Genomic DNA, 22395 nt, shown 5'->3' on the forward strand with positions numbered 1-22395 from the left:
GGGGGTACTGAGGATATTGGGGTGCAGTGGCATGGGGGTACCGGGGATATCGGGGTGCCTGCCCCACGATGTTCAGCGAAAGGCGCCAGGACGGTGCCCGCAGCAATTGCGGAGGAATGAATTCCGAGGAGCGCTGATTAATTAATTGGCCCTAATGAGCCCGAGCTGGGGGAGCGGAGGGCCGGGGCTGTGTGAACAGGTCAGGGGGCGGGCGGTGTCCCCTCGCTGCGCCCCTGGGGACGCTGATTCAGGCGCTGAGTCACGGCTGTGTTTCCTTGCCCTGGAGACCCCCCTTCCGTCAGTGTCCCCCCGGGGGTGGCCGCGTCCTCCCTGCCCTGGGAACCGGCGGGGACCGGAGGGATGCAGGAAGGGGTGAATCAGCTCCGAATCTCCTGCTGGCCAGGGCGGGCTGAGCCCGGGCACGGCTCGGGGCACCCCCGGCACCCGGACGGGGTTTTACCCTCATTTGGGGTTTTACCCTCATTTGGGGTTTTTCTGGCTAAAACAACCGGGACAAAGCAACAAAGCGAGCGAAGGAACGCCGTGCTAGGCCCCCACCCTGGTGTCAGCCCCAGAGCCCCGGGTGCCCCCCGGGGCCCATCCTGGTGTCCCCTGCAGCCCGAGGGGTGCAGAGCAGCTCCTGGGGTTGAGGGGAAACTGAGGCAGGGGATGGGGGGCTCACACTGAGCGGGGGTTCAGCCTGGGGACAGGGACAGCAGCGGAGGGGAATCGCCTTGGAGGCTGCGGGGGAATGGGGTCCCAGCCCTGGCCGGGATGGGAATGGGGGAAACTGAGGCAAGGGGCGGAGGGGCTCGGCCTCAGCCCCTCTCCGTGCCAGGGCTGGGGCACACGGAGGCAGAGGATGGGGGGACTCGGTGTGAACCCCTCTTGGTGCCAAGGATGGAGGGAACCGGGGCGAGAGATAGCGGGGGGATCGACCCCAGCCCCTCCCGGGGCCCGGGATGGGCGAAACTGCCGGAGGGGCCGCGGGGGGGGGGGCAGTGCCAGCCGTGCCGGTGCCCGGGAATGTGGGGGCAGCGCTGCCCCTGCCCGGGGGGGGCCGAGGCAGGCGGGGCCGCTCCCCCCGCGCTCCCCCCTCCGCGCCGGGGGCGGGGGGCCCGGGCCGAGCCGCCTCCCCGGGGCGGGGGCAGGGCGGGGGGCGCAGCCGCTCCGGGAGCGCCGGCGGCGGCGGCGGCTCCTCCATCGCCGCTGCTGCTGCCGGAGCGGCCCCGGTGCCGCCGCAGCCACCGGGCGGGCCCGGCCCCGGCCCCCCCCGCCCCCCCCGCGGCCCCGCCCCGCCCGGCCCCGGTACCGGCGCTCCCGGCGCGGCGGAGCGGAGCCGAGCGGGGCCGGGCCGAGCGCTGCCGGTGGGCGCAGGTGCGCGGAGCCCCGAGCCCCCCCCGGACCCCCCCGGGACGGAGAGGTAAGAGCGCGGCCCGTGCCCCCCCCCTGCCCGCCCCCTCCCCATGCGCTCCCGTCCCGCTCCATCCTCCTCCTCTCCATCCGCTGCCCCTCCTGGGGGGGGGAAGGGAGAAAAGGGGGTGCACCCCCCCCCCGAGCCCTCCCCCCTCCCGCCGCCGCCGCTGCTGCATTGGGAAGCGGCGCTTTTGTTAGCGGAGCGGGCGGAACCTTGAAGGGTCACGGGCTGGAGGGGCCCCCCCCGCGCCCCCCAACCCGCAGCCCTCTGCGCCCCCTCCCCGCAGCCTGAGCCCCCCCGGCACCGCTGCCCCCCCAGCACCTCCATCCCGCATCGCCATCCCCACCTGGCACTCCGGGGGGGTCCCACCCGCACCCCAATTCTTCCATCCCGCACCCCCGGCCCTCCCCTGCTCCCCTCGAGCATCCCGGCACCCTCATCCCGCACCCCCGAGACCCTCCCCGCACCCTCATCCCGCAGCCCCGTGCCCTCCCCAGCCCCACTGCTCTCCCCAGCACCCCCATGTGCCCCCCAGCACCCCGATACCCCCCATCCTCATCCCACCCCCCCAGCACCCCGATACCCCCCATCCTCATCCTCATCCTCATCCCACCCCTCAGCCCCCGATCCCGCTCCCCTCTCCCCATCCCGGCACCCCCCGCACCTTGAGCCCCCCCATCCCCTTCACCCAGCACCCCGGCCCACCCCCCATCCCCTCCCACGCGCCCTCCCACCCATCAGCCCCCCCGGGCCGGCACCGCGACCCCCCCCAGCCCCGGGACACGGCGGGGGGCGCGGGAACCGGAGCCCCCCCCGCCCCGAGCCGGGAGGATGGGATGGGAACGGGGATGAGGATGGGGATGGGGATGAGGATGGGGATGAGGTTGAGGATGGGGATGAGGATGGGGATGAGGATCGGGGGGATGGGGATGAGGATCGGGGGGTGTCTCTGCTTCGTCGCGCTCCGTTTTGCCTCCGCCGTTCCTTTGGGCAGCAGCCAGGGCTCGTTGTTGTTATTTTTTTGGGGGGGGGGCTGAAAAGGAGGGGTCCCTCTGTGCCCCCCACCCCCGGCAGCCTCGGCTGGGCTGGGGGGGTCCGGCCAGTGCAGCCCCCAAAAGGGAGCAGGGAGGCTCAGCCTGGGGGGCTCGGTGGTTGTGCCCCCCCCAAATAATCCCGCAGGGCTGGGTGGGGGGCACAGCGAGACCCCCACAAACGCAGGGGGTGCCCGGCTCTGTCTCGGGGCTGTAACTTGGTGGGAACAGGAGTTGGGGGGACCCGCCGTGCACGGGGGGGGCTCTGACACCCCCCCGATACCGGGGCAGGGCTGGGGGGGCTCCGTGCCCCGTTTTGGGGCTCAGCACCGCTGCACCGAGCCGAGGGGGGACCCCGAACCAGCACGGCTGGGGGGGCTCTGCCTGACCCCAATCCTCCCCTGCCGCCCTCACTTGGGGTGCCCAGAGCACCCCCAGATCCAGCAAACCCCCCGCCCCCCCCAGCCTGCCCTCCATGCCCACATCTCCCACAGCAGTCAGGGATTGGGGGCACCCCGAGCCCCCCGATGGGGCAGAGGGGAGTGGGGAGCCCCTCCCTGCGCAGGGGATTTGGGGAGGGGGCTCAGCACCCCCCGTTAGAGCGGGGTGGGGGGGCGATGCCCACGGGGCTGTGCCACCGGCACGGGGTGACCTTGGGTGAGCTCTGCCTGCTGCCGTGCCTCAGTTTCCCTCTGCCGAACCAGGTCATGAGCTCGGGGGGGCTGCGGAGGGGACCCCCCCAATCCATCCCCCAGCCCTGGGGTGCGGGAGGGGTCAGACACCTGCCATGAGTGACCCCCCCGCCTTGGCACCGCTTGCCTGGGGGGGTGGGGGTGACAATGGCACCGCCGTGTCCCCCCGGGTGTCCCCTCGATCTGTTGGGGTCCGGCAGGGCCGGGTCCCACCCCGGGGATGTCCTGGGGAGGGGTCGGGGGGGCTGAGCTCCCTGACCTACCGACACAGCCTGGGGAAGGGTTGGGTGGCTTTGGGGGTCCCCCGTGTGATCCCCCGGGCTGTGTACCCCACAAAACGACACCGAGGGTTGGGGTCCGTCCCTGTGTGCCAGGTCCGGGCAGTGCCGTGTCCCCCACATGGGGTGGGTGCTGTGGGTGTCCCCGCCGGGTCCTGGGGTGCCATCCTGACGGGTCCCGGGTGCCAGGGTGGCTCTGCAGCCCCCAGGCAGCGTCCCCGGGGTGCCACAGAACTGGGTCACCGCTGCCACCGCTGCCACCGGGGCACGTGGCTGTGTGGGGGGACAGGAGGTGGCCCCGGGCTCGGGTTCAGCTCTGGGGGTGCCAGGGGCAGCTCGGCCCCCACCAGCAGTGCCAGGGGTGTCAGTGTGGGGGGCACAGCTCACCCCCCTCCCCAGAGCCCCCCATGGTTCTGCTGCCGTTCCCATAAACAAAGGGGAGCGGCCCAGCTCAGTCACAGGGGTGCCCATGTGTGCCCCCCACGGCAGAGCTGTCCCCTCTGGGGGGGCTCCTGTGCCCCCCAAACCAGGGCTCTGCTGGCTCTGTGTCCCTCCCAGCCCCAGCAGGAGCCCCCAGGCACGGGACAGGACAGTGACACTGGGCTGGCTGTCCCTGTCCCCATCGTGCTGGGTGTCCCTGTCCCCATGGGCTGGGTGTCCCTGTCCCTACAGGGTTGAATGTCCCTGTCCCCATGGGCTGGGTGTCCCTGTCCCCACAGGCTGGCTGTCCCTGTCCCTACAGGGCTGAGTGTCCCTGTCCCCATCGTGCTGGATGTCCCTGTCCCCATGGTCTGGGTGTCCCTGTCCCCCACAGTCTAGCTGTCCCTGTCCCACAGGCTGGGTGTCCCTGTCCCCATGGGCTCGGTGTCCCTGTCCCCATGGACTGGCTGTCCCTGTCCCCATGGGCTCTGTATCACTGTCCCCATGAGCTGGGTGTCCCTGTCCCCACGGGCTGAGTGTCCCTGTCCCCATGAGCTCAGTGTCCCTGTCCCCATGAGCTGGGTGTCCCTGTCCCCACGGGCTGAGTGTCCCTGTCCCCATGAGCTCAGTGTCCCTGTCCCCATGAGCTGGGTGTCCCTGTCCCCACAGTCTGGCTGTCCCTGTCCCCTCGGCCCTGGCTGGTTCGGCTCCCAGTTAAACCAGTAACTGCTGCGCTGCCACCATTGCTCCCCTGGCACTGCTGGGGCACGGCCGGGCCCTGCCCGCCAGGCCCTGAGCTGGATGCAGATCCCTGCTGCAGTGCCGGATGCGGCTTGTATCCCCAGACAAGCCGGAATATTTTTAATTAAACCTGCCAGTTTGGATGCGATTTCATTTTTCAGTGGGCTGAGCTGCGCCGGGCCCTTGGAGCATCTCCCAAAGCTGGGGCCGGATCCCAGCTCGTGCCAGGGGGGGGCTGGCACCGGGTACGGTGACACGGACACGGGCAGGGACACCGGGCATGGACACCGGGTATGGTGACACGGACACGGGCAGGGACACCGGGTATGGTGACACGGACACGGGCAGGGACACCGGGCAGGGACACCAGGAAAGGTGACACAGACACCGTGCTGTCCAGGGTGGCTTTTCCTCGCTGTGCCAGGCCTGCAGGGCAGGGATGGTTTTGCTGTGGTGGCATTTGCTGCGTTTGGGGGACATTAAAGAGTGGCAAAGCAAAGCAGGAGCGATCCCAGCCCCGGGCAGGAGCTGAACCTGTTGGTGCCCATCGTGGATTGGCACTGGAGCCTCAGGAGTTGCGTCCCAGGGAGCTCCAGGCTCTGCCCCCCGTGCCCAGGCTGGGGTTGGAGGTGGAACCAGAACAGGGCACCCCAAGGAGGCTCTGCAGCCCTGGCAGTGCCGCCCCAGCAGCAAAGGGCACACGATGGCCTCGGTGCCATCCAGGGACGCCCAGGCTGTGGTGGCATCCCCCAGAAGGGGACGATGAGGGGTTGCATTCCCTGGGTGAAGCAGGGGGAGAGGAAGAGCAGTGGGCTGGCACAGAGGAGCTCCCAGAGGGGCTGCCGTGTGCTGGCGGGATTTTGCTCCCTATTTAATTATGATTTTGTCAAATTAAAAAAAAAAAAAAGGGGGATAAAGAGATCCCTCCGTGTCTGTGTGGCGGCTCCCAGCAGCCCGTTAATTAACCAGCGGCTGCTGAAGCCACCGCTCCCCGAAGAGCCCTGCCAGGCTGGGGCTTGGCACCGCACCGGGGCTCCAGTTGCTCCCAGTTCAGCCCAGTTCGGGCGGCTGGTGGCACGGGAGTGGCTGTGGCTGTGGCGGTGGTGGCAGTAGCAGTGCCTGTGGCTGTGGCGGTGGCTTTGGCGGTGGCAGTGGCAGTGATGGTGCCTGTGGCAGTGGCAGTGTCTGTCGCTGTCGCTGTGGCTGCGGCAGTGGCAGTGGCTGTAGCGATGGCAGTGGCAGTGACAGTGGCAGTGGTGGTGGTGGCAGTGGCAATGGCAGTGGTGGCAGTGACAGTGGCAGTAGCAGTGGCGGTGGCAGTGACAGTGGCAGTGGCAGTGTCTGTGTCTTAGTCTGTGGCTGTGGCGGTGGCAGTGATGGTGTTGGTGGCTGTGGTGGTGGTGGTGGCGGTGACAGTGGCAGTGGTGGCGGTGACAGTGTCGGTGGCAGTGGCAATGGTGACAGTGGCAGTGTCTGTGTCAGTGGCAGTGGTGGTGGTGTCGGTTGCAGTGGTGACAGTGGCAGTGGTGGCAGTGACAGTGTCGGTGACAGTGGCAGTGGTGGCGGTGGCAGTGGTGACAGTGGCAGTGTCGGTGGCAGTGGTGGCGGTGGTTCTGGTGACAGTGGCGGTGTCGGTGGCAGTGAGTGTCGGTGGCAGTGGTGACAGTGGCAGTGTCGGTGGCAGTGGTGGCGGTGACAGTGGCGGTGTCGGTGGCAGTGAGTGTCGGTGGCAGTGGTGACAGTGGCAGTGTCGGTGGCAGTGGTGGCGGTGGCAGTGGTGGCGGTGACAGTGGCGGTGTCGGTGGCAGTGAGTGTCGGTGGCAGTGGTGACAGTGGCAGTGTCGGTGGCAGTGGTGGCGGTGGCAGTGGTGACAGTGGCAGTGTCGGTGGCAGTGGTGACAGTGGCAGTGTCGTGCCGATGCTCCGTGGCTAATCCTCACTCTTGCCGTGTAATCCCGCCCGCCGGGATAATCCCATCAAACCCGGCAGCGCCGCGGCCGAGCTCAGCGCCGCGTTTGGATCTGGGAGGGACACGGAAGGGGACACGGAAGGGGACACGGAAGGGGACACGGGAGGGGACGCGGGAGGGGACACGGTGGCCCCGGGGCAGCGGCGGCGGCGGGAGGGACCGTGGGGGCTCGGGTGGGGAAACTGAGGCACGGAGCAGGAGCAGGAGTGGAGGGAGGCAGCCCCAGGGTGATGAGGAGGGTGGGATGGGTCACCCCGGGTGGGACGGGTCACCCCGAGAGGTGCATGGTGGGGACACCGCGGGCATTTGTGACCGCCCCATCCATCGCCTCCCGCCGGGAGCGCCGGGAGAGCAGGAAGGGTCAGGGTGGAGCTCTGGGAGCTGGGATCCATCCTCGCCATGTGCCCGAAATAACCCGGCCGTGCCGGGCTCCGTCCCTCGTGCCAGCCCTGCGTGTGCAGCCCTGGTCACGCGTGGGACAGCCATGAACACACCTGTGCATGTGTGACATGGGACAGCCATGAACGCACCTGTGCATGTGTGACAGCCATGAACGCACCTGTGCATGTGCGACATGTGACAGCCATGAACATACCTGTGCATGTGTGACATGGGACAGCCATGAACATACCTGTGCATGTGTGACAGCCATGAACACACCTGTGCATGTGTGACATGGGACAGCCATGAACATACCTGTGCATGTGTGACAGCCATGAACAGACCTGTGCATGTGTGACATGGGACAGCCATGAACATACCTGTGCATGTGTGACAGCCATGAACACACCTGTGCATGTGTGACATGTGACAGCCATGAACACACCTGCACACATGTGACATATGGCACCCCATTCACACCTCCACACGTGTGACATCCCCTGCACACGTGTGACACCCCCTGCACACCTGCACACGTGTGACACCCCCTGCACACGTGTGACACCCCCTGCACAGACACACCGGTGCCACCCGGTGCCCGCACGCTGTCACACGCAGGTGCCAGCTGGTGCCCACATTCCCGCACATGTGTGTCACCCGGTGCCTCCTGCCAGCCCTGCACACGCACGCTGACTGTGACATGTGACACGTGTGACACCTGCACACGCACACACATGACACACACATGGCACACGGTGACACCCCCCGCACACACGTGCCACATCCCCAGGCACAGATGGCACCTGGCACACCTGGCAGGGCCTGGCAGGGCACAGGGACGCCCTCGTGCCCCGAGGCTTTTGGCGCGGGTGGTGGCGGTGGGGGTGGCAGTGGCAGTGACGGTGACGGTGGCAGTGACAGTGACAGTGGCAGCGGTGGCAGCGGTGCGAGAACGAGGAGCGGCTCCGAGGGCGGCTCGGCCGCTCGGACCTTCCGGCGAGGCGGCAGCGCGGAGGCGGCGCTGGGAACAATGGGCCTTTGTTCTGAGCCGCTGGCACCCCGGAGCCCGGCCTGCATCCCAGAGCCTGGAGCCTGCATCCTGCATCCCAGCCTGCATCCCAGAGCCTGGAGCCTGCATCCTGCATCCCAGCCTGCATCCTGCATTGCATCCTGCATCCCAGCCGGGATCCTGCATCCCAGCCTGCATCCCAGAGCGTGCATCCTGCATCCTGCATCCCAGCCTGCATCCTATCCTGCATCCTGCATCCCAGAGCCTGGATCCTGCATCCTATCCTGCATCCTGCATCCCATCCTGCATCCCAGCCTGCATCCCATCCTGCATCCTGCATCCCAGCCTGCATCCTGCATCCCAGAACCCGGCCTGCATCCCGGAGCCTGAATCCTGCATCCTGCCTCCCATCCTGCATGCCAGCCTCTATCCTGCATCCCAGAGCCCTGCTTGCATCCCAGCCTGCCATCCTGCATCCCATCCTGCATGCCAGCCTGGATCCTGCATCCCAGAGCCCTGCTTGCATCCCGGAGCCCAGCCTGAATCCTGCATCCCATCCTGCATCCCACAGCCCGGCCTGCATCCTATATCCTGACCTGCATCCCATTCCATACCTTGGCCTGCATCTCAGCCTGCATCCCATCCCACATCCCACCCTGTGTCCCCTAACCCAGCCTGAATCCTCCATCCCATTCTCCACCCCATCCTCCATCCCATCCTCCATCCCATCCTCCATCCCATCCTCCATCCCACCCTCCATCCCATCCTCCATCCCATCCTCCATCCCATCCTCCATCCCATCCTCCATCCCATCCTCCCGCTGCCTCCAGCCCACGTCCCCCTGCACATCCCACATCCCTGCTCCATCTGCACATCCCCTGCACCCCCTGCACCCTCCCTCCTCCTCCCCATCCCACGCTCCCCCGGTCCCCCAGCACTGCCAGGGCCCATCCCAGCCCCTCCGGGGGGCTCAGGGTCTGGGGGGGCTGGGGGTCACCCCACAAACCCCCACCTGTCCCCAGGACAGAGGACACTTCCAAAACAGAGAGCAGGATGGAGAGGGTGGGGAGGAGGAGGAGGAGGGTGAAGGCTCACGTGCTCTCACCCACACCTTGGCACCGGATGCCACTTGTCACTTTGTCATCCTCTGGGCACACCGGGGGTGGCAGGAGGAGATTTGTCTCCTGTCCCCTCTGGTGTCCCCATCCCGGCTGTCCCTGGGAGGTGGGGGGCTCCAGGAGGGCAGGGGGGCACCCTGAGTGCCACCTCCAGGGCCATCATCACAGCAGGGGACAGCACTGGGTGACACTGAGGTGACACAGGTGACACTGAGGTGATCTGCCGCCCTCAGCCCCTCTCTGCCCATTGAAGCCAGCAGATATTTATATTTAACCTTATTTAAATACAAGTAGGAGTTAGAAGATAATCCCAATGGGAACGGCTGGTTCTGGGCCTGCAGAGTGGAGCAGGGCATTGTCCCCAGCAGGGCACCGCGAAGGGGGGCCTGAATCCAACAAACCCCCAAAAAACCCCAAAAAATCCCCAAAACCAACTTTGTTAGGGGTTAAAAACTGACCTGGCTTTGGGGCTGACCCTTGGTCCCGACCTCCCAGAGCCTCTCCCAGCTCCTCTGGCTCTGGGATCGGTGGGATGGGATTGTGGGGCTGTTCCCTGAGCCCTGGGGTGGCTTTGGGGTAAGTTTGGGGTTAATTTGGGGTGGTTTTGGGCTGAATTTGGGATGGGTTCAGGGTGGGTTTGGGGTGGGTTTGGGCTGAATTTGGGATGGGTTTGGGGTGGGTCTGGGGTGATTTTGATGAGTTTGGGGTGGGTTTGAGGTGGGTTCGGGGTAGGTTTGGGGTGGATTCAGGTTGGTTTTGGGGTAGATTCAGGAAGGGTTTGGGGTGGTTTTGGGGTGAGTTTGGGGTGAGTTTGAGGTGGGTCTGAGGTGGTTTGGGGTGGGTTCGGGATGGGTTTGGGGTGGGTTCGGGATAGGTTTGGGGTGGATTTGGGATGGATTTGGGGTGGATTTGGGTGGCTTTGGGGTGGGTTCGGGATGGATTTGGGGTGCCTGTGGGTGCTGTGGGTGTGTTCAGCAGCCTCCCATCCCCGGAATGCCGGGGCTCCCTGTCCTGCCTGTAATTGCAGGGTTCCCTGAGCCGGATGTAAACACTGCCCGTGTTGTTATTGCAGGGTCCCCGTGGGGCTGAGCCGGGAGCTGCTGCCCCTCAGGGACCCCGCAGGGACACGGCAAGGGGACGCTGGGGGACTGGGACACCCTGGGGACGGGGGCTCCATCAGGAGGTGACAGGAGCCCCTGGGGACAGGGATGGCACAGGGGAGGTGCCATCCAGGACTGGCAGGGCTCTGGGTGGGGGTTCCAGGGCGGTGCCAGGCTGGGGCAGGAACAGGGGGTTCCCTCTTCCCTCCCCAAAGGGGAACTGAGGCACGAGGCCGGAGGAGGTGACTCGGAGCTGCTCCTGTCGCCGCCCTGGGGCCATGCGGGTGACAAAGAGGGGTGGCAGGGTGACACCGAGGGGACCCCGCCAGGGCACAGAGCCCCTGGGGTGGCACAGGACCGGGGTGAGTGCCCTGGGGACAATGGGAATGAAGGGAATGGGTGAAGTGGGGCTTTGGGGACAGCGGGGATGCGAGCAATGGGGGTTTTGCAGGGACAGGAGGGTCAGGCATGTGCCTACCCTTTGGGGACAAGGGGGAGGACAGTTTTTGGGGGGACGGGGGGGGGGGATGTGTGGCTTGGGGAGAGCAGCAGGACGCGGGAGGATCCTGTCCCATAGAACTGGGGGGGACAAGGGGACAAAGGCAGTGAACTGGGGGGACAACAGGGGACAATGGCAGTGAATTGGGGAGGGGGGACACACAGCCCTCCGTCTGCCACCCCCTCTGTCCCCCCCCCCTCCCCGGGGTTTATTTCGGCGTGACGCGTGATCCTCCTCGCTAGGAAACCGTTCTTAATATGCAGATGAGCCTGGATTTAATATGCAAATCACCATGCGGCTCTGGCCGGCCACCAGCGCCGGCGGCTGCCGGAGGGGACGAGTCGGGGCACCCATGGGTGGCACCCGGGGGGCATCGAGGGGGCTCCCAGCAACGGGGGCCACCTCTGGGCACCCACGGTGGGCGACAAAGCCGCCCAAGGTGACCGCGGGGTCCGCACCACCCCCGTGCCCTTGGTCGCTGGTGGTGGCCTGGGGGGCTCGGAGCCTGTGTCCCCACCCGGGGGGCGGTGGGGAGGGGACAGGGACAAGGGACAAGGGACAAGGGACAAGGGACAGGGAGCGGGGCTATAAACGGCAGCTGTAAGCGGAGCCGGTAACCGGAGCGGGAGGCCCGGGGGGACATTTGAGCCGCCGGCGGGGCCGGGGAAGCGCCAAGGTAAACGGTGGGTGCTGTGTCCCCCCCCGGTGACCTCCCTGTCCCTGTCACCGCCCGGGGACCCCTCCGGTGCTGGTGTTCCCCCGAGCTCTGGGCAGCTCTGGGGGTGCTGCCCGCAAAGGGGGGAACCTCGGCAGGAGACGGGGACAGGGACGGGGACAGAGACGGGGACGGGGACAAGGCCAGCGCGGTGCCAGGTGGCCGGGGTGACATTTGCTCCGGCCCTGCCGTGGGGACAGCTGCTTCCTGGCTCTGCCATCTGAACCGGGCCCGGAACGGAAACCCGGGGGGGGCTCAGCCCCCCGGGCCCGGCGGCAGCGGCAGCTGGGACTGGGGAGGGGGGCAGCGCTTGGGGGGGCGCTGCTGGTGACCCCCAAACCCCCCTGTGGCCATGGGGGTGGCGCTGTGTGACCCCACTGAGCGAGCGCGTTTGGGGGGCTGGAGCATGTGGGAGGGGGGTCTATAAATGCCTCATTAGCATAATTAATTACTGATTTCTAATTGGCGTTGGGCGCCTCCTGAAGGAGATGACCCCAAAATCCGGCGTTAGACCGAAGGAGTGGGATGTGGATATTGAGATTATAGCAGGGAGGGGAGTCCCAAAAAGTTGAATTTTCAGGGATTTCATTGTTGGTGTGCTGCGCCTTTGCCCCCCCCATTCCTCAGTGTGTCCCTCCCATTCCAGACTGTCCCCTTCCCAATGTCCCCCCATTCTCCAGTGTCCCCACCACTCTTCAGTGTCCCCTCTTTTGCACTGTCTCCCCTTTCCCATTGTCCCCCGCGTTTCCCGGGGTGCGTCCCCCTCCCCGGTGTCCCTCCTTTCTCGGTGTCCCCCCCATTCCCGGCGTGTCCCTCCCTCTTTCCCACTGCCCTCCTAAGGAGTTTATGACAATGGGGGACCCTTGGGTGTGTCCCCGCTGTCCCTCTGTCCCCCCTCCGTGTCCGGGGGGCTCTCAGGGTCCCTCCGTGCCGCTGTTTTCCCGCGGTGCCGCTGGGGGGGGTCCCAGGGGTGCCCCCCCGGTGACAGCTGCCGGGGCGGGGGGGTTCGGTGGCTCCGGTTACGGTGACATCAGCCCTACCTTCCCACCTGGCGCGGGCGGGGGGCGCGGGCCCCCTCCCCGGGGGTCGCGGGGGGTTGGTGTGACAGCTGAGCGCTCTCGGGGGGGTGGCACATGGGACCCCCCTGCCGGCCCCGGGGACCGCGGGGACAGTGTCAGTGGTGGCATTGACATCCGGAGGCGGCCGGAGCGGCTCAGGTGGGCAGAGCGCGGGGCTGGGGGGGCGGATGGCACGGGAGGGGCTCCCACCCCCCCGGGAAGGGTCGGGAATGGGGGACCCCCCGGCAGGGACACCCCTCGGTGGGATCAGAGATCCCGCCGCGCTCAGAGCCGCCGGGATTGCAGCAAGAGGGGGACACCGGGGCTGCTCCCCCTTTCCTGCTCCATTCCCCAGTGCCGGGGGTCGCGGGGGTGTTGGGGAGGGGGGGTGGGACAGACCGAGCAGCTCCGCCCGCCCCCCAAAGCTCTGTGTGTGGGGTGAGGGCTGAGCGCGCTCCGGGCTGGGGAAACTGAGGCACGGAGCAGGGACGGGGATGAGGGACATGCCCGGGGCCGCTCCCCCGCTCCGTGTCGGGGACACCCGAGTGGAGACCCCCCCCTCACCCCCGGCACACCCCCCTGTCCCCCCACGCTGCCTCAGTTTCCCCACAGCCGCGCTGGGGACCGTCCCCCTGCTCCGCCGCTGCCATGAATGGGTCCCTGTTTGTCACCCCCCCCCGTGGCCGTGTCCCCCTCCTCCCCGTGCCCCCTCCTCCCCGTGCCCCCTCCTCCCGCCGCTGCCTTTTCTCTCCCCGCACAATCGCGGGCATTTATGGCGCCGGAGGCTCCGCTCGCCCCGCGCCGCTCGCTGCCCCCGCCCGCCCGGGCACGGCGACACCGGAGCCCCGCTCGGGGGCCGAGGCCGCGGCACCGCCCCCCCGGACCCCCCAGGGAGGATTCGCACCCAGCCCTGCCCTGGGGTGGCTTTTGGGGTCCCCCTTCCTCCCTCCGGCGATCGGTGGCTTTCGGGTCACGCTGTGTGACAAACCGGGTACAAACAGCAATTTCCTGAAATTTGGGGACACCGTGGGGACAAAGCTGGGCGGCACTGGGAGCTGTGGCACTGTGGGGACAGGTTTGGGTGTCCCTGACACAGTGGGGACGTGGTTGGGTGTTCCAGGGTGGTGACACCCTGAGCATGGGGTCAGTTGTCCCCAGGGGTGTGACACCAGGGTCGGGTCCCCCCGGGGTCACCTCCTGCCCCGGGCTGTGACACAGCAGGGTCGGGGTCAGATGTCCCCGGGGGCTGTGGCACCGCAAGGGGACGGGATGGGGACAGTGACGGATCTCACGGGGGGCCGGTGACACCACGGAGGGGCTGGGGACGTGTCCTGTGACCCCCAGAGCCCAGCGTGTCACTGTCCCCGGTCCCCACAATGTCACCGTCCCGGTCCCCACAATGTCACTGTCCCCGGTCCCCACAATGTCACTGTCCCCAACCCCACACAATGTCACCGTCCCGGTCCCCACAATGTCACCGTCCCGGTCCCCACAATGTCACCGTGTCCGGTCCCCACAATGTCACCATCCCGGTCCCCCCAATGTCACCGTGCCCGGTCCCCGCGGGGGACGAGGGCGCCGCTTCGATCGCTGCCGCTGCCGGCTCCCGTGGAATTAATGATCAATTAATTCCCTGCCCGGCTGCTAATTACCCGCTCCTCGGGGACGCGCGGCAGGGTGGGCATGGTGGCCCGGCGTGCTGAGGGGACACTGGCGGTGGCACTGGGGCTGTTTGGGTGTGGGGGTGCTGTGACATTCTGAGGGGTCCCTGGAGATCTTCCAGGACATCCCGGTGGCGTTTTGGGAGGGGGAAGAGCCCGTCTGGCTTCCCTCTTGTCCCCGTGTCCCCGTGTCTCTGTGTCCATGTGTCCTCACCCTCCTGTCCCCGTGTCCCCATGTCCCCGTGTCTCTGTGTCCATGTGTCCTCACCCTCCTGTCCCCGTGTCCCCATGTCCCCAACCCCTTCCCCACGTTCTGCTGGTGACAAACCCCGGCACGGCCCCAATGAGGGGAGACACCCGCGGGTTTGGGGTGCTCGGGGGGGTTCCCTGTGGGTGCCGCCCCCTCCCAGCCCCCTCCCTGTGCCCGCAGGTGCTGTGGGTGCCCTGGCAGGGCGGGGGCCACCATGGCACCCCCAGCCCGCGTGCCCCTGGTGCTGCTGCTGCTCCTGGCGGCCGAGAGGACGGCGAGGGGCACCTTCCCCGAGGAGCCCGGGCCCATCGCCACGGCCCCCCCGGACTGTGAGTGCCCCCCGGGGCTGGGGGGGCATGGGGGGCACGGCCTGGCATGGAAAGGGGAGGGAAACTGGGGAACGGGGGGCACTGGGACACGGGGGGCACGGCTTGGTATGGAAAGGGGAGGGAAACTGGGGAACGGGGGGCACTGGGACACGGGGGGCACGGCTTAGTATGGAAAGGGGAGGGGGGCTGGGGTACAAGGGGCACTGGGGCACTGGGGGCGCAGCTTGGCATGGAAAGGAAGAGGGTCTGGGGCACAGGGGGCACTGGGGCATGGGGGGCTGCAGTGGGGCACTGGGGGCACGGGGGGCACAGAGGGCACTGGGCATGGGGGGCACGGCCTGGCATGGAAAGGGAGAGGGGCTGGGGCACGGGGGGCACTGGGGCACGGGGGGCACTGGGGGCACAGCTTGGCATGGAAAGGGAAGGGGCACTGGGGCATGGGGGGCACTGGGGGCATTGGGGCACTTGGGCACGGGGGGCATGGCTTGGCATGGAAAGGAAGAGGGTCTGGGGCACAGGGGGCACAGGGGGCACTGGGGCATGGGGGCACAGCTTGTCATGGAAAGGGAAGGGGCGCCGGGGGGAATTGGGGTGAAGGGAAAAGGGGCACCCAAGGGAGAGTTTTGGAATAGGAGAGGCCAGAACCAGGGCTGGGCTCTGGGGTATTTTTTGGGGTACCTATGGAAGGGGTTTTGGGGTGCTTTGGGGTGAAGGCAGGCGGGGGGCACTCGTGGGGAGGGATTTTGGGCTGGTGGCAGCAGGGAGGTGACCCGGGCTGTGTGGGGGTGCCCCTGTGACCCCCGTGCCCCCCCAGATGTGAAGCAGTACCCCGTGTTCGTGGGGCACGGCGCCGCCCGCCCGGGGGGCCCCGAGATGGGGGGCACCCAGCGCCTCAACATCCAGCGCATCCTCAAGGTCAACAGGACCCTCTTCATCGGGGACAGGTCTGCAGCCGGCACCCCAAAACCTCCCTTCCATCACGGGGGGCACCCCACACCCCCCCCACTCCTCTCTGCTGGGGAGGAGCCTGCCTGGGGCACCCCAAACCTGCCACGGGGCACTGGGGGGTCACTGGCACTGACAGTGCCCTGGTGATGGTCACTGTCCACCCCAGCACCCCAAACCTCCCTCATTGTCCACCCCAGCACCCCAAACATTCCTCAGTGTCCACCCCAGCACCCCAAACCTCCCTCACTGTCCACCCCAGCACCCCAAACCTTCCTTGTTGTCCACCCCAGCACCCCAAACCTTCCTCACTGTCCACCCCAGCACCCCAAACCTCCCTCATTGTCCACCCCAGCACCCCAAACCTCCCTCACTGTTCACCCCAGCACCCCAAACCTTCCTCACTCTCCACCCCAGCACCCCAAACCTTCCTCGCTGTCCACCCCAGCACCCCAAACCTCCCTCACTGTCCACCCCAGCACCCCAAACCTTCCTCAGTGTCCACCCCAGCACCCCAAACATTCCCGGGGGGTTGGGGGTGGATCCTGTACCCCCAGTGCTGGGGGGCACACCCCAGCTGGGGGGTGGTGACACCCGTGTCCCCCTCCCCAGGGACAATGTCTATCGGGTCAGCCTGGAGCCCAGCGGGGCCACTGAGATGCGCTACCACCGGGTGAGTGCTGGGGGTCCCAGGGGGTTCTGGGGGTCTCAGGGAGCTCTGAGGGGTCTCAGGGAGCTCTGGGGGGTCTCAGGGGGGTCTCAGGGGGGTGCTGTTGCCTTGTCCCCATCCCCACACTGCTTTTCCCCATCCAGAAGCTGACGTGGCGCTCGAACCAGCACGACATCAGCATCTGCAGGATGAAGGGCAAGCACGAGGTACAGCTGTGGGATCTGCACCCCTGGGGACCCTCTGTGGCCGTGTCACAGCCTGTCCCCTCCCCAGTGTCACCACGCCACTCCCTCCCAGCGGTTGAGTCACTGATTTATTGGCCGATTGGCTAAATTGGTTTGTAATTAATTATTTGGGGGCCAGAAATCCCATTGCCAGCTCCCATAAACGCACTTTTGGGGTGAGAACAGCCCTCCCCAATCCATCCCCTGGCAGTGATGAGGGCCTGGGTGGGGTGGGATGAGGTGAGGGGGGTTTAGGGGTGCTGAGGGTGACAGTCCCCTCTCCTGGCACAGGCAGAGTGCCGAAACTTCATCAAGGTGCTGCTGGTGAGGAACGAGAGCCTCCTGTTCGTCTGTGGCACCAACGCCTTCAACCCCGTCTGCGCCAACTACAGCGTGAGCCCCCGGGATGGGTCACTGTGAGGGAGGGGCTGGGGGTCAGGGCAGGAGGGGGCACCCATGGGAAGGGTTTTGGGGTGAAGGCAGAAAGGGGCACCCATGGGAAGGGTTTTGGGCACCCACAGGAAGGGTTTTGGGGTGAAGGCAGAAGGGGGCACCCATGGGAAGGGTTTTGGGCACCCACAGGAAGGGTTTTGGGGTGAAGGCAGAAGGGGGCACCCATGGGAAGGGTTTTGGGCACCCACAGGAAGGGTTTTGGGGTGAAGGCAGAAAGGGGCACCCCTGGGAAGGGTTTTGGGGTCAGAAAAGGGTTTTGGGCACCCATGGGAAGGGTTTTGGGGTGAAGGCAGAAAGGGGCACCCATGGGAGGGGTCTGCAGCATCAACACCTTCAGCCCTGTCTGTGCCAGCTGCAGCCAGAGCCCCCTGGGGATGGGGACCCCGGGTGCCCCCGTGCCCGGGTGTGTCCTCACGTCCCCCTGTCACCCGCTCTAGATGGACACGCTGGAGCCCGTCGGGGACAACATCAGCGGCATGGCCCGCTGTCCCTACGACCCCAAGCACGCCAATGTGGCCCTGTTCACAGGTCAGTGGTGGCACCGCCGCTGTCACAGCGGGCACGGTGTCCCCAAACCCTGCTGACACCTTGTCCCCTGCAGGGGGGATGCTCTTCACTGCCACGGTGACGGATTTCCTGGCCATCGACGCCGTCATCTACCGCAGCCTGGGGGACAGCCCCACCCTGCGCACCGTCAAACACGACTCCAAGTGGTTCAAAGGTGTGTCCCCACCCTGGGCCGTGCCAGGACAGGGCACGTGCCCCCTGTGACCCACGCTGGGCCATCCCTGACCCTGCTGTCCCCACAGAGCCCTACTTTGTGCACGCCGTGGAATGGAGGAGCCACGTCTACTTCTTCTTCCGCGAGATCGCCATGGAGTTCAACTACCTGGAGAAGGTGGGACCTGTCCCACTGGGAGGGAGATGCACAGAATGCACAGAATTCCCCAAATTCACAGAATTCACAGAATGCACAGAATGCACAGAATTCCCCAAATTCTCCCAAATTCACAGAATGCACAGAATTCACAGAATGACCAGGTTGGAAGAGACCCTAAAGGTCATCGAGTCCAACCCAGCCCCAACATCTCAACTCAACCCTGGCACCCAGTGCCACATCCAGCTTTATTAACACACCCAGGGATGGTGACTCCACCACCTCCCCAGGCAGAACATTCCAGAACTTTATCACCTTTCCTGTAAAAAACTTTTTCCCAGTATCCAACCTATATTTCCCTATGATCCCATAGCTCCCTTCCAACCCAAACCATTCTGGGATGCCCACAGGGACACCCAGGGTGGGGACAGGGACACAGGGGTTGGGTGGTGACGCGTGTCCTCCCCGCAGGTGGTGGTGTCACGGGTGGCCCGGGTGTGCAAGAACGACATGGGGGGCTCGCAGCGGGTGCTGGAGAAGCAGTGGACGTCCTTCCTCAAGGCCCGGCTCAACTGCTCCGTGCCGGGCGATTCCCACTTCTACTTCAACGTCATCCAAGCCGTGACGGACATCCTGGAGCTGGACGGGCGCCCCGTGGTCCTGGCCGTGTTCTCCACACCCACCAACAGGTCAGAGCCTCCTGTGCCCTGCCCAGACTGCCCGGGGTCAGAGCTGGGTGCCAGCTGGGGTCTGGGTGGGATCAAAGCTGGATCCTGATTCGGGTCTGGGTGGGATCAAAGCTGGATCCTGAGTGGGATCTGGGCAGAATCAAAGCCAGATCCTGAGTGGGATCTGGGATGGGTCCTGGACAGGAAATGGGCTCGTTTCCATTTGGGATGTGCAGGGCCCCTGGCACTTGCTGGGCCCCCCCCGTGCTCACCCCACAGCCGTGTCCCCACAGCATTCCCGGCTCCGCCGTCTGCGCCTTCGACATGACCCAGGTGGCCGCCGTGTTCGAGGGACGCTTCCGGGAGCAGAAATCGCCCGAGTCCATCTGGACACCCGTGCCAGAGGACATGGTGCCAAAGCCACGGTGAGGGACAGGGCTGGGGACAGAGCTGGCAAGGACTGTCAGTGGCAGGGACAGAGGTGGGATTGGGGAAAGGAACAGGGATGGGGAAAGGGACGGGGATGGGGACAGAGACAGTGGCAGCCATTCTAGTGGGATGGGGACAGGGATGGGGACATGGAGATGGGGATGACAACCACGGTCAGTACCTGCTGGGATGGGGACAGGGGTGATGACAACCATGGCAAATACCAGCTGGGAAGGGGACAGGGATGGGGACAGGGGTGATGACAACCACGGCCAGTACCAGCGGGGCTGGGGACAGCGCCACTGAGCCGTGCCCTGGCCGCAGGCCCGGCTGCTGCGCGTCCCCGGGGATGCGCTACAACTCCTCCAGCGCCTTCCCCGACGAGATCCTCAACTTCGTCAAGACGCACCCGTTGATGGACGAGGCGGTGCCGGCCCTGGGCAACGCCCCCTGGATCCTCCGCACCATGACCCGGTGGGTGCCCGAGGGGCTTGGGGACACTGGGAGGGCTGGAAGGGGCTGGAAGGGGCTGGCCAGAGCCTCCCGTGCTGCCTTTCCATGCTTGTGTCAGCGCTGGGAGCGCTGGAAGAGCTGATAAATCTCATACACTTTGCAGTCAAGATTGTCTCGTCCTAATTAAATCTGCCTTAATTGCGGCTTGATGGGGAATTAATCAAGCCGCGCTCTTGGGCCGCGGCCTCCCGCCGGCAGGGCAGCCGGGGCGTGAGCAGGGACGGGGACAGGGACAGGAATGGGGACAGGGACAGGGAATGGGGACAGGGAATGGGGACAGGAATGGGGACAGGGACAGGGAATGGGGACAGGGAATGGGGACAGGAATGGGGACAGGGAGCTGGGGATGGGGAGTGGGAATGGGGACAGGGATGTGGGGCTGGAGCTGGGGACACAGGGCTGGGGATGGGGACATGGAGATGGGGATGTGGGGCTGGGGGCTTCACCCTTTCCCCCTCCCTGGGACCCCTGGATTCCCCCACAGCCCAGCACTGCTCCCTCCCCCACGCAGGTACCAGCTCCGTAAGATCGTGGTGGACAACGCGGCGGGGCCGTGGGGCAACCACACCGTGGTGTTCCTGGGCTCCAGCACCGGCACCGTGCTCAAGTTCCTCATCCTGCCCAACGCCACCAGCAGCCCTGGGCCCGCTGCCCCCGGCAGCCAGAGCGTCTTCCTGGAGGAGTTTGAGACCTACCAGCCCGGGAGGTGAGTGCCAGGGTGCCAGGGGAAGGGGCAGTAAAAGGGGTGGGTGGGTGCTTGGATGGATGGATGATGGATGGATGGATGGATGGATGGATGGATGGATGGATGGTGGATGGAAGGATGGATGGATGGATGGATGGATGGATGGATGGATGGTGGATGGAAGGATGGATGTTGGATGGATGGATGGATGGATGGATGGATGGATGGATGGTGGATGGAAGGATGGATGGATGGATGGATGGATGGATGGATGGATGGTGGATGGAAGGATGGATGTTGGATGGATGGATGGATGGATGGATGGATGGATGGATGGATGGTGGATGAGGAGAGGGATGCAACACTGGGGGGAATGCATGAGAAAATCTCCTCTGGACTGGGCCAGGCTTTGGAGGGCCCCCCAGCACTGGGGCCATGATGAGCTCTGCCCTGTCCCCAGGTGTGGCCGGGACACGGAGGACGAGCGGCGGCTCCTGGGGCTGGAGCTGGACAAGGCTGCAGGGTCCCTGCTGCTGGCCTTCCCCCCCTGCGTGGCCAGGGTGCCCGTGGCTCGCTGCCAGCAGCACTCGGGCTGCATGAAGTGAGTGCCGGGGGCTGGGAGCGTGCCTGGGGAAACTGAGGCACAGCACAGGCTGGGGACACAGTCCCTTACGGGGGCCAGGGTGCTGTGTCCCCTCATCGGGGCTGGCCCTGACATCTCTGCTCCCTGCCAGGAACTGCCTGGGCAGCCGGGATCCCTACTGTGGCTGGACACCCGAGGGCTCCTGCATCTTCCTGGAGCCCAGCCCCAGGTAACGCTGCCAGGCCTGGGGACATGTGGGGGACAGTGGTGTCCCCAGAGAGCTCCTGCAGCCCCCAACCAACTGACGGGAGCTGGGAGACCCTGCCAGGCCGTTCGGGACCCACTGACCCTCCAATTTGTCCCCCCAGGGTGGCCTTCGAGCAGGACATCGCCGGCGGCAGCACATCACACCTGGGCGAGTGCGAGGGTGAGTGCGGGGCCGGGGCCGGGGCCGGGCTCGGGGCCGCGGTGGCGGCGCCCGCGGGTCCCTGACGTGTCCCCGCCGCCAGGGCTGGTGACGGAGAGCTTCGTGGACGAGCCGGACGGGCTGGTGTCGGTGAACCTGCTGGTGATCTCCTCGGTGGCCGCCTTCGTTATCGGCGCCGTCATCTCCGGTTTCAGCGTGTGCTGGTTCATCGGGCACCGGGACCGCAAGGAGCTGGCGCGGCGCAAGGACAAGGAGACGATCCTGGCGCACAGCGAGTCGGTGGTGAGCGTCAGCCGCCTGGGCGAGCGGCGGGCACGGGGAGCGCTGCTGGCCCCGCTCATGCCCAACGGGTGGCCCAAGGAGCTGGGCAAGGTCACCCAGCACGACCTGGACTCGGGGGTGCTGCCCACGCCTGAGCAGACCCCGCTGCAGCAGAAACGCTGCCCCGGAGCGCTCCAGAACTGCACCTGGGAGCAGAGCCACAACATCATCAACGCGGCCTTGCGGGACCCTGGAGGCGGCTCCGGCCCCGCGGGCACCGGGCGGGGGCACGGCGGCTCCGGCCGCGCCCCGAGGGGCATCCCCCTGTCCTGCCACGCCATCCTGGTGGACCAGGAGCTGGAGGCCGAACTCAGCGACTCCTCGGGTGACGGGCACTGGGCTCGAGACGCTCAGGAGGGGCCGCGCACCCGGCAGCACCCGCCCGCCGGTGCCCGCCGCCAGCCCCGCAGCTCCTACGGCGACTTCGGGGGGACGCCGCACCCCAGCCCCGAGCGCCGGCGGGTGGTGTCGGCACCCAGCGGGGACGGGGGAGACTTTACCGAGGGGCCGCCCTGGCACCCCGAGCAGCTGAACTTCAACGCCAACAACGGCACGGGCCGCCCCGGCGCCCACCTCAAGAGGAACCACACGTTCAACAGCGGCGAGGCGGCGGCGGGCGGCTACGGGCGGCACGGGACGGGCACCGGGCACCGGGCAGCGCGGGCACCGGGCACCCCGCGGCCGCTGACGGACCTGCAGCACCTCCTGCGCTACGGCGTGGAGCGGACTCCCTCGGGAAAATAGGGTGGCACCTGTGCGCGTCCCCCGGCCAGGACACTGATGGGGACCCGGCTCGCTGGGGACAGGGACGGGCACGGGCTGAGGTGCTGCGTGGGTGAGGGGGGACAGGCACCCCCTGGGTGCCCCCGATAGGGTTTGGGGGTGCCCCCGGCTGGCGTGGGGCAGCGCCCTGCGCTCCGGCTGCGTTGTTG

The 22395-nt window shown here is 66.8% G+C and overlaps 1 protein-coding gene across 1 annotated transcript; it reads left to right on the top strand.

Annotated features, from left to right (window-relative positions):
- The first annotated feature begins 1339 nt into the window (after positions 1-1339).
- SEMA6B (semaphorin 6B) lies at positions 1340-22394 on the top strand. The gene is made up of 17 exons (XM_054291117.1): positions 1340-1423; positions 14520-14668; positions 15483-15612; positions 16226-16286; positions 16427-16489; positions 16799-16900; positions 17398-17488; positions 17562-17681; positions 17770-17858; positions 18309-18526; positions 18799-18930; positions 19259-19408; positions 19959-20153; positions 20593-20733; positions 20867-20944; positions 21084-21142; positions 21225-22394. Exons 2-17 carry the CDS (start codon positions 14554-14556, stop codon positions 22205-22207), a joined length of 2727 nt encoding a protein of 908 aa, XP_054147092.1. The 5' UTR covers positions 1340-1423; positions 14520-14553; the 3' UTR covers positions 22208-22394.
- The last annotated feature ends 1 nt before the right edge of the window (position 22395 follows it).

Source organism: Melozone crissalis, unplaced genomic scaffold, assembly GCF_028551555.1.
Source record: "Melozone crissalis strain CALT ecotype California unplaced genomic scaffold, PUWL_Pcris_2 ptg000088l_1, whole genome shotgun sequence".
NCBI classification, from domain to species: Eukaryota; Metazoa; Chordata; class Aves; order Passeriformes; family Passerellidae; genus Melozone; species Melozone crissalis.